This window comes from Mobula birostris, chromosome 4 (assembly GCF_030028105.1).
Source record: "Mobula birostris isolate sMobBir1 chromosome 4, sMobBir1.hap1, whole genome shotgun sequence".
Taxonomy (NCBI): Eukaryota; Metazoa; Chordata; class Chondrichthyes; order Myliobatiformes; family Myliobatidae; genus Mobula; species Mobula birostris.
In genome coordinates, this window is record NC_092373.1 from 206287486 (window position 1) to 206298276 (window position 10791).

Sequence of the window (10791 nt, forward strand, 5' to 3'; positions counted from 1 at the left end):
CTCTCATAATCTTTTTTCCCTTTCCTAATTAAGCCCTTTGTCCTCCTCTGTTGGAGTCTGAATTTCTCCCAGTCCTCAGGTGAGCCGCTTTTTCTGGCTAATTTGTATGTTTCTTCTTTGGAATTGATACTATCCCTAATTTCCCTTGTCAGCCACGGGTGCACTACCTTCCCTGGTTTATTCTTTTGTCAAACTGGGATGAACAATTGTTGTAGTTCATCCATGCAACCTTTAAATGCTTGCCATTGCATATCCACCGTCAATCCTTTAAGTGTCATTTGCCAGTCTATCTTAGCTAATTCACGTCTCATACCTTCAAAGTTACCCTTCTTTAAGTTCAGAACCTTTGTTTCTGAATTAACTATGTCACTCTCCATCTTAATGAAGAATTCCACCATATTATGGTCACTCTTACCCAAAGGGCCTCGCACGACGAGATTGCTAACTAACCCTTCGTCATTGCTCAATACCCAGTCTAGAATGGCCTGCTCTCTAGTTGGTTCCTCGATATGTTGGTTCAGAAAACTATCCCACATTCATTCCAAGAAATCCTCTTCCTCAGCACCTTTACCAATTTGGTTCACCCAATCTATATGTAGATTGAAGTCACCCATTATAACTGCTGTTCCTTTATTGCACACATTTCTAATTTCCTGTTTAACGCCATCCCCAACCTCACTACTACTGTTAGGTGGCCTGTACACAACTCCCACCAGCGTTTTCTGACCCTTAGTGTTATGCAGCTCTGCCCATATCGATTCCACATCCTCCCGGCCAATGTCCTTCCTTTCTATTGCGTTAATCTCCTCTCTAACCAGCAATGTTATCCCACCTCCTTTTCTTTCAAGTCTATCCCTCCTGAATATTGAATATCCCTGAATGTTGAGCTCCCATCCTTGGTCACCCTGGAGCCATGTCTCTGTGATCACAACTATATCATATTCATTAATAACTATCTGCACATTCAATTCATCCACCTTGTTACGAATGCTCCTTGCATTGACACAGAAAGCCTTCAGGCTCGATTTTACAACTCAACAGTATCCAAAACAGTATATCTGTTTAGGAGGGAGATGACCTCAGGGGACTCCTGCACTATCTGCCTACTGCTACGCTGTTTAGTGGCCACCCATTCCCTTTCTGCCTGTGTAGCCTTTACCTGCGGTGTGGCCAACTCACTGAAGGTGCTATTCACGACTTTCTCAGCATCGCGGATGCTCCAGTATGAATCCAGTCGCAGCTCCAGCCGCTCAATGCGTCTGCCAGAAGCTGCAGCTGGACACATTTCCTGCACACATAGTCGTCAGGGACACTGGAGGTATCCCTGATTTCCCACATGCTTCAGGAGGAACAAACCACGGGGCTGATCTCAGCTGTCATGACCTACCCAATACACTACAGCCTCGTCGACTTCCTTGCTTCAAATAAAATACCGCTGCAGACCATTCTCCTTTTAAAGGAACTTACCCGGCCTTCCCTCACTTGGAGTGAAGCTCGTCCTCAGCCTCTGCTCACCGAAGCCTCTCGAGCCAAAGCCTCCCTACTCTGTCTCCCTCTACTCCATCGCCCGCTACAATGTTGCCCGCTCCGTCGAACTGCTCTCTTTTAAATACTCCCGCTGCTTCATGGACTGACTTTCACGTGCGAGGAGTGAGGGGAAAGGGGAGGGTTGGGAGAGGAGAGAGGGTGGTGGGGTGGGAGGACAGAGCAGGGAGTTTTATGGGAGGGTTGTAGAGTGTGCTGGAGAAGTGGATGAAGGTGGGCAGGGAGAGGGAGTCTCCAGGACAAGGGGCTCAGCATGGAGGGAGGGGTGGACCTGTATGAACTACACCCCAATTGCCCTCTGGGCAAATGCTCACCCTCCCTGAGACCAGCCTTCTTCCCCACCCTCCCTCTACCCCCTCCTCCTCCCCGATACCCACACCACACCTCCTCCTCCTCCCACATCTCACTCCTCTCCCTCCCCCCGCTTTCTCCCTGACCCCGGGGGCACCTCCCCTGCCCTGCTCCTGGGACAGTCCATTGCCCTCCAGCCCTCTCACCGAGATGACTGGTTCCAGAACATTCTGATAAAGGGTCCCGGCCCAAAACGTCAGCTGGTTGTTCCTCCCCATGGACGCTGCCTGGCCTGCTGAGTTCCTGCAGCATTTTGTGTGCGCTTGCTCTGGATTCGTTATGAAATGTAGAGGAGGATGTACCCAACAATCTGCCTCCCCCCAGGTCTGCCGACTGCCATCACTCCCGAGGGCTTGGAGCTGACCTTCGCCACCAACTATCTGGGCCACTTCCTGCTGACCAACCTGCTGCTGGGTGAGTGTCCTGTGACTCCTGCCTCCCCCCCTCAGTCTCACCAACAACCCCCACACCCCCCAGAACAGACACATCCAGGGACAGAACACCCCCTCAGCAAAAACACCTCCCACCCTGGGCCTCTTCCTTCTGACCAGCCTGCTGCTGGGTGAGTGTCCTGTGACTCCTCCCTGCCCCCCTCAGTCTCAACAACAACCCCTACACCCCCCAGAACAGACACATCCAGGGACAGAACACCTCCTCAGCAAAAACACCTCCCACCCTGGGCCTCTTCCTTCTGACCAGCCTGCTGCCGGGTGAGGGACTCCCATCTGATGCCCCACCCCGGGGAGGGGAGTCGGCAGTGAGGGGGCATAAGCTCAGAGTGAGAAGGGGAGGGTGTAACAGTAACCTGGGGGTGGCCGGTGAGCATGAGCGGGACAGGGGAAGCAATACACACAGAATGCTGGAGGGAGGAACTCGGCCGATAGGCAATGTCTGTTGAGGAGAATGGTCACACTTGTCCAGGGAAACGCTGGCCTGACATTGCTGGCCGTTCTGTTGCAAGGCTGCCTCTGATTTTTGGGTCCCATTTCTAAGAAAAGATGTGCTGATATTGGAGAGGGTCCAGAGGGGGTTTACGAGAATGATTCTGGGAATGAAAGACCTAACACAAGACAAACTTTTGATGGCACTGGTCGGGTGCTCGCTGGAGTTTAGAAGATTGAGGCAAGATCTCATCAAAACTTATACAATATAGAATTTAGAATGGACATGGAGAGGATGCTTCCAACAGTGGGAGAGTCTAAGACCAGAGGGCACAGCCTCAGAATAAAGGGACATCTATTTAGATGAGAAGGAGAAGGAATTTCTTTAGCTGGAGAATGGTGAATCTGTGGAATTCATTGCCACAGACGGCTGTGGTGGCTAAGACTTTGAGTGTATTTAGAATGGAAGTTGATATGGTCTTGACTCGTCAGGGTGTCAAAGGTTACGGGAGAAGGCATGGTACTGGGTGGGAAAATAATCAGCCATGATGGAATAGCAGAACAAACCCGCTGGATCGAATGGCCTAATTCTGCTCCTGTGTCTTATGGACCAGGTCTGCTGAAGAGGTCTCCAAGCAGCCGGATTGTAAACGTCTCCTCCAACATCCACAGGCGAGGGCAGGTGAAGCTGGGGCAACTGCGGGGCGAGGACCTGGAACAGACCCGCTTTGAAAAGCTGTACAGCAACAGCAAACTGATGAATGTCCTCTTCACCCTGGAACTCTCCAAGCAGCTACGGCACACAGGTTGGGGGCCAGCTCAGGGTACAGGATGGACAGGGGCAGGTTTTGCGTGGATCCAGGGAGAGGCTGGAATTTGGATTGGGTCGGGGGTGGGAGGGGAGGGTCACAAATCTCTGCTGAATCTCTGACGTTTCACACAGTGCAGTGTAACAGACAACAGCACACATCGCAAAGATGTGCGGATTAATTGGCCGCTGGAAATTGCCCCCAGTGATTGGGGAGGGGGAGTGCGGAATCAATATTCATGGACAGCCGTTGGTTAATGCTGACCAGATGGGCTGAAGGGCCCCTGTGAATCAATTTAAAATAATTTAAAATTCTCGCTGTCTGTGCAGAAACACAGCATGTCAGGCAAGTTCTGCAGAGAGAGGGATGGTCGCTATCCTTGACAGGTCCTCTCCTGTGTCCCTATTTAGAATTCTTACTCCTGAAGTTAAGCTGCTGAATTGTTAATGGCTGCAACACTCAGCCTGAACCACGGGTCCTATGAGATCAAACAGGCTCAGCTTAGGGCATTAGTCATCAACCTCCTACAACCTTTGATCCCTCTTCATGGAGATGAGACTAACTTTATTTTTCACACGTATATTGAAACATATAGTGTAATGTGTCAATTGCCGAGTGCTGGGATGTGCTTCCAGTAACAACAGGAGATACCAACTACTCACAAACCAGAACACAATCTCTGCATTTTAATGGAATATGGAGCAAATTAAGCACGAGGAGGGTCCCCACCCGTTCACAGGGAGAAGGAACAAACTCCTTATAGATAGCGAATGGAAGTGAACCCAGATCGCAGGTGCTGAAATAATGTTACACAACCACTGAAATACAGTGACCCCTCTAACACCTCACCATTACACAACCACTGAAATACAGTGACCCCTCTAACTCCTCACCATTACACAACCACTGAAATACGGTGACCCCTCTAACACCTCACCATTACACAACCACTGAAATACGGTGACCCCTCTAACACCTCACCATTACACAACCACTGAAATACAGTGACCCCTCTAACTCCTCACCATTACACAACCACTGAAATACAGTGACCCCTCTAACCCCTCAACGTTACACAACCACTGAAATACGGTGACCCCTCTAACACCTCACCATTACACAACCACTGAAATACGGTGACCCCTCTAACTCCTCACCATTACACAACCACTGAAATACGGTGACCCCTCTAACACCTCACCATTACACAACCACTGAAATACGGTGACCCCTCTAACACCTCAATGTTACACAACCACTGAAATACGGTGACCCCTCTAACACCTCACCATTACACAACCACTGAAATACGGTGACCCCTCTAACTCTTCACCATTACACAACCACTGAAATACGGTGACCCCGCTAACCCCTCACCATTACACAACCACTGAAATACGGTGACCCCTCTAACCCCTCAACGTTACACAACCACTGAAATACAGTGACCCCTCTAACCCCTCACCATTACACAACCACTGAAATACAGTGACCCCTCTAACACCTCACCATTACACAACCACTGAAATACGGTGACCCCTCTAACCCCTCACCATTACACAACCACTGAAATACGGTGACCCCTCTAACACCTCACCATTACACAACCACTGAAATACGGTGACCCCTCTAACACCTCACCATTACACAACCACTGAAATACGGTGACCCCTCTAACACCTCACCATTACACAATCACTGAAATACGGTGACCCCGCTAACCCCTCACCATTACACAACCACTGAAATACGGTGACCCCTCTAACACCTCACCATTACACAACCACTGAAATACGGTGACCCCTCTAACACCTCACCATTACACAACCACTGAAATACGGTGACCCCTCTAACACCTCACCATTACACAACCACTGAAATACGGTGACCCCTCTAACACCTCACCATTACACAATCACTGAAATACGGTGACCCCTCTAACACCTCACCATTACACAACCACTGAAATACGGTGACCCCTCTAACACCTCACCATTACACAACCACTGAAATACGGTGACCCCTCTAACACCTCACCATTACACAACCACTGAAATACGGTGACCCCTCTAACACCTCACCATTACACAACCACTGAAATACGGTGACCCCTCTAACCCCTCACCATTACACAACCACTGACATACGGTGACCCCTCTAACACCTCACCATTACACAACCACTGAAATACGGTGACCCCTCTAGCACCTCACCATTACACAACCACTGAAATACGGTGACCCCTCTAACACCTCACCATTACACAACCACTGAAATACGGTGACCCCGCTAACCCCTCACCATTACACAACCACTGAAATACGGTGACCCCTCTAACACCTCACCATTACACAACCACTGAAATACGGTGACCCCTCTAACACCTCACCATTACACAACCACTGAAATATGGTGACCCCTCTAACACCTCACCATTACACAATCACTGAAATACGGTGACCCCTCTGACACCTCACCATTACACAATCACTGAAATACGGTGACCCCTCTAACACCTCACCATTACACAACCACTGAAATACGGTGACCCCTCTGACACCTCACCATTACACAACCACTGAAATACGGTGACCCCTCTAACCCCTCACCATTACACAACCACTGAAATACGGTGACCCCTCTGACACCTCACCATTACACAACCACTGAAATACGGTGACCCCTCTAACACCTCAATGTTACAGAAACACTGAAATACGGTGACCCCTCTAACCCCTCACCATTACACAACCACTGAAATACGGTGACCCCTCTAACACCTCAATGTTACACAACCACTGAAATACGGTGACCCTTCTTCCTCTTCACCATTACACAACCACTGAAATACGGTGACCCCTCTAACACCTCAATGTTACACAACCACTGAAATACGGTGACCCTTCTTCCTCTTCACCATTAAAAAACCACTGAAATACGGTGACCCATCTAACACCTCACCATTACACAAACACTGAAATACAGTGACCCCTCTAACACCTCACCATTACACAACCACTGAAATACGGTGACCCCTCTAACACCTCACCATTACACAAACACTGAAATACGGTGCCCCCTCTAACTCTTCACCATTACAAAAACACTAAAATACGGTATCCCCTCTAACTCCTCACTATTACAAAAATACTGAAATACATGCCCCCTCTAACACCTCACCGTTACGCAAACCAGGCATCATTTTAAGCTGATTGTTGGAAAAGTATCGGGGGTTGAGGGCAAAAGGTGAAAAGTTTGAGGGAGACGCAGGGAAACATCATCACGTAGAGGATCATGAGCGTGTGGAACAAGCTGTCAGCACGTGGTGCACGTGAGCTTGATTTCAACGTTTAAGTGAAGTCTGAATAGCTGCATGGATGGTAGGGGTGTGGAAGGCTATGGTCCCAGCAGGTCATTGGGAGTCAGCAGCTAAAATGGTTTGAAATGAACTGGGTGTGCCAAACTTTTAACCAAATCTAAGATCAATCTAACCCTTCTGTCCCACATCACCCTCCATTTTCTATCACCCATGTGCCGATCGAAGAGCCTTTTGAATGTCCTCCTCTGTCCGCCTTCACCACCACTCCTGGCAGATTATTCTATACACCCCCTGTCTGTGGAAAGAACCTACATTTGACATCCCCCGCCCCCGCAATACTTTCCTGCAATCACCTTAAAATGATGCCTGGATGTGTCAGTCAGTTCCACCTGGAGGGAAAGTCTATGGATGTCCACTTGATCTTTACCTCTTATCACATTGTACACCTCTACCAAGTCACCCTGCTGGTTCTGTGCCGGGTGACTCCGATGGTGGTAGACTGACTGGTCGAAGCAGAGTTTTGGAACAATCTGGATGAATCTAACGTTGGTAGTCAGATTGACTGAGACCCTGACAGAGAGAGCTTTGGAACAATCCTGTGTTTGATTTTGAATCAAGGTGTGACTGTGAATGTGGTCAATCCCGGGGTGGTGATGACAGAGATACTGAGGTACTACGGTCTACACTTCAGGATCATCTTCAACCTGATTGGATTCTTCTTCTTCAAGGTGAGAGATGTCTTGTAGAAATGTTTAAAAATATGAGAGGCACTGATAAGGGGAACATTAACAGTCTTTCCCACAAGTTGGGGGAGTCCAGTACTAGAGGGCAGAGGTTAAGGGTGAGGGGAGAATGATTTAAAAGGAACCCAAGGGGCAACTTTTCTTTGCAAAGATTGGCATGTATATAAAAGAAGCTGCCAGAGGAAGTGGTTGAGGCAGGTTTGTTCGTGATTTGCCATGTCATATGATATGAGCAATCAGGTCTTTCCATGACCAAGATTGTTCTTGGTAAATTTCTCTACAGAAGTGGTTTGCCATTGCTTCTGGGCAGTGTCTTTACAAGACAGATGGCCCCAGCCGTTAACGATACGCTTCAGAGGTTGACTAGCATCCGTGGCTGCATAACCAGGACTTGTGATATGCACCAGCTGCTCCCATGGCTTTACGTGGCCCTGATCAGGGGCTGGGAAGGTGCTACACCTTGCCCAAGGGTGACCTGCAGGCAGCAGAGGAAAGGAGAGCCTTACACCTCCTTTGGTAGAGATGTGTCTCCACCCCACCACCCAGGTGGAGAGACAGGTACAATAGTATTAATAAGCACTTGGATAGGTACATAGAGGGGAGAGCCTTAGAGAGATGTGGGCTGACCGCAGGAAATTGGGAGAAATTGGGTCTAGCTAGGTGGTCACCGTGATCTATATTGACTAGATGGGCCGAAGAGCCTGTTTCTGTGTTGATCTATATCTCTGCTGCTTGATTGTCTCCTCCTCCAGCCCCTGCATCCCCACCTCCCTGTCCTCCCCCAATCCCTGCTTTCTATGCCTAGCCCCCCTGGCCTAATAAGCCATTGGTCAGCTCACATTTGGAGTACAGTGAGCAGTTTTGGGTCCCTTATCGAAGAAAAATGTGCTGGTATTGGAGAAGATCCAGAGGAGGTTCATAAGGATGATTCCAGGAATAGAACAGAGATGAGAGTGAATTTCTTTAGCCAGAGGATGGTGAATCTGTGGAATTAATTACCATGGTTAGCTGTGGAAGCAAAGTCATTGGATGTAACTGTAGCGGAGGTTTATAGGTTCTTGATTAGTCAGGGCATCAAAGGTTACGGGGAGAAGACAGGAGAATGGGATTGAGAGGGATGGTAAATCGGCCATGATGGAATGGTGGAGCAGACTCAATGGGCTGAATGGCCTCATTCTGCTCTGTCTTATGTTCTGAAGGGGTAGTGGTGGATGCAGTGGGTCCTGGATTTCCACTAACTGTGTCTGTGTGTGGCAGTCTGCAGAGAAGGGAGCCGTCAGCTCCATCTATTGCGCCCTGTCCAAGGAGATGGAGGAGGTCAGCGGCAAGTATATCGACAGCGACTGCTCCCTCTCCCTCCCCAGCCCCACCGCACAGGATGCAGCCTTGGCCAGGAAACTCTGGGAAGCCAGCGCCACACTGACCGGCCTCAGTGAGGATGGTACGGGAGAGACACACTAACGGGAGACCATGTAGTGCTCAGAGCCACACGACGAGGAGGGCAATATGTCTTCCAACACCCCGCCCCACCCCACCCCACCTGACCTTCCTCATAGTCCCCATTCCACCATCCCTCCCCGTCCTGCCTGTCCACATCCCCCCACCCTCTCCAAAACTTTCCGATCTTCACCCTCACCCTTTCCAAACCTTCCCCATCTTCACCTCCACCCCTCCCTTCCCCTCCCCTCCCCTCCCCTCCCTCCCTTCCCCTCCCTCCCTTCCCCTTCCCTCCCTCCCCTCCCCTCCCTTCCCCCCTCCCCTCCCCTCACTTCCCTCCCTCCCCTCCCCTCACTTCCCCCCTCCCCTCACTTCCCCCCCTCCCCTCACTTCCCCCCTCCCTTCCCCTTCCCTCCCCTTCCCTCCCCTCCCCTTCCCTCCCCTCCCCTTCCCTCCCCTCCTCTTCCCTCCCTTCCCCTTCCCTCCCTTCCATCCCTTCCCTCCCTCCCTTCCCTCCCTCCCCTTCCTCCCTTCCCTCCCTCCCCTCCCTTTCCCTCCCTCCCTTCCCCTCCCTTCCCCTCCCTCCCCTTCCCTCCCTTCCCCTCCCTCCCCTTCCCTCCCTTCCCCCCCCTTCCTTCCCCTTCCCTCCCTCCCCTCCCCTCCCCTCCCTTCCCCTCCCGTCCCCTCCCCTCCCCTCCCCTCCCTTCCCTTCCCTCCCCTCCCTTCCCTTCCCTCCCCTCATTCTGTGGGTCTGTGAAAATAAAGAAAGATGAGCTTTATTTCTCAGGTGTAGGTCAAAACACGAAGTGAAATGCATCATTTGTGTCCATTACCAGCAGAGTCTGGGACAGCCTGCAAGTGTCACATGTCCTCAACTCACTAAACCGAACCGTATGTCTTCAAATTTCACAGTAAAAATTATTATCAGAGTACATACAGTATATGTCACCACATACAACCCTGAGATTCTTCCTGTGCAGGCCTGCTCAGCAAATCTATAGAATACTAATTGTAAACAGGATCAATAAAAGAGCAAGAGCACAGATGACAAAAAACTGCAAATGCAAATGAATAGCGATAAATAATGAGAGTATGAAATAACAAGACAAAGAGTCCTCATAGTGAGATCATTGGTTGCAGGAACCTCTCAATAGATGAGTGCAGTTGACTCGGCAGATTCTGGCAGTTTTGGCAGTTCCTCTGTGCAATCAGGTCAATCGAGATTTGAATAGATCAGACTCAGCAGGAAGCAGCTGATGGGGCAATCGAGGTCAGGTGACCAAGCAGTTTGAAAAGCTCAAACAGATAAACAGAGGGGGAGCTCAAGCCTGTGGAAAGCAGCGAGTGAGTGAGTGAGTGAGTGAGTGGGTGGAGCTTTGAGGCTTTGACGAGAAGAGGTGGAGGACAAGCTAGCTCGCAGTTAGTTTTTACAATGCCTCCTGAGACGGTGATGTGCCTCTCATGTGAGATGTGGCAGTCTTGGGGGAACGCCCCTCTCCCGCAGAGTCACATCTGCCAGAAGTGCATACGGCTGGGCGATCTGGAAGACCGTGTGAAGAATCTGGAGCAGCAGCTGGATGACCGTCGACTCATAAGGGAGAATGAGGCAGTCATAGATGAGAGCTACAGGGAGGTAGTCACACCTAGGCTGTCGAAAGCAGGTCATTGGGTGACAGTCAGAGGGGGGAAAGCGAAGGTGAGCAGAC

At 50.2% G+C, this 10791-nt stretch overlaps 1 protein-coding gene across 1 annotated transcript in view; it reads left to right on the top strand.

Moving 5' to 3' along the window:
• LOC140196904 (retinol dehydrogenase 11-like) overlaps positions 1–9546 on the top strand; it is a 19795-nt gene extending 10249 nt beyond the window's left edge. Inside the window, exons 3-6 of the mRNA XM_072256830.1 lie at positions 2221–2310; positions 3392–3583; positions 7524–7633; positions 8906–9546. Of these exons, the coding sequence (XP_072112931.1) occupies positions 2221–2310; positions 3392–3583; positions 7524–7633; positions 8906–9109 (596 nt within the window). The 3' untranslated portion in view covers positions 9110–9546. The remainder of the gene's footprint in view (positions 1–2220; positions 2311–3391; positions 3584–7523; positions 7634–8905) is intronic.
• Positions 9547–10791: the final 1245 nt, after the last annotated feature.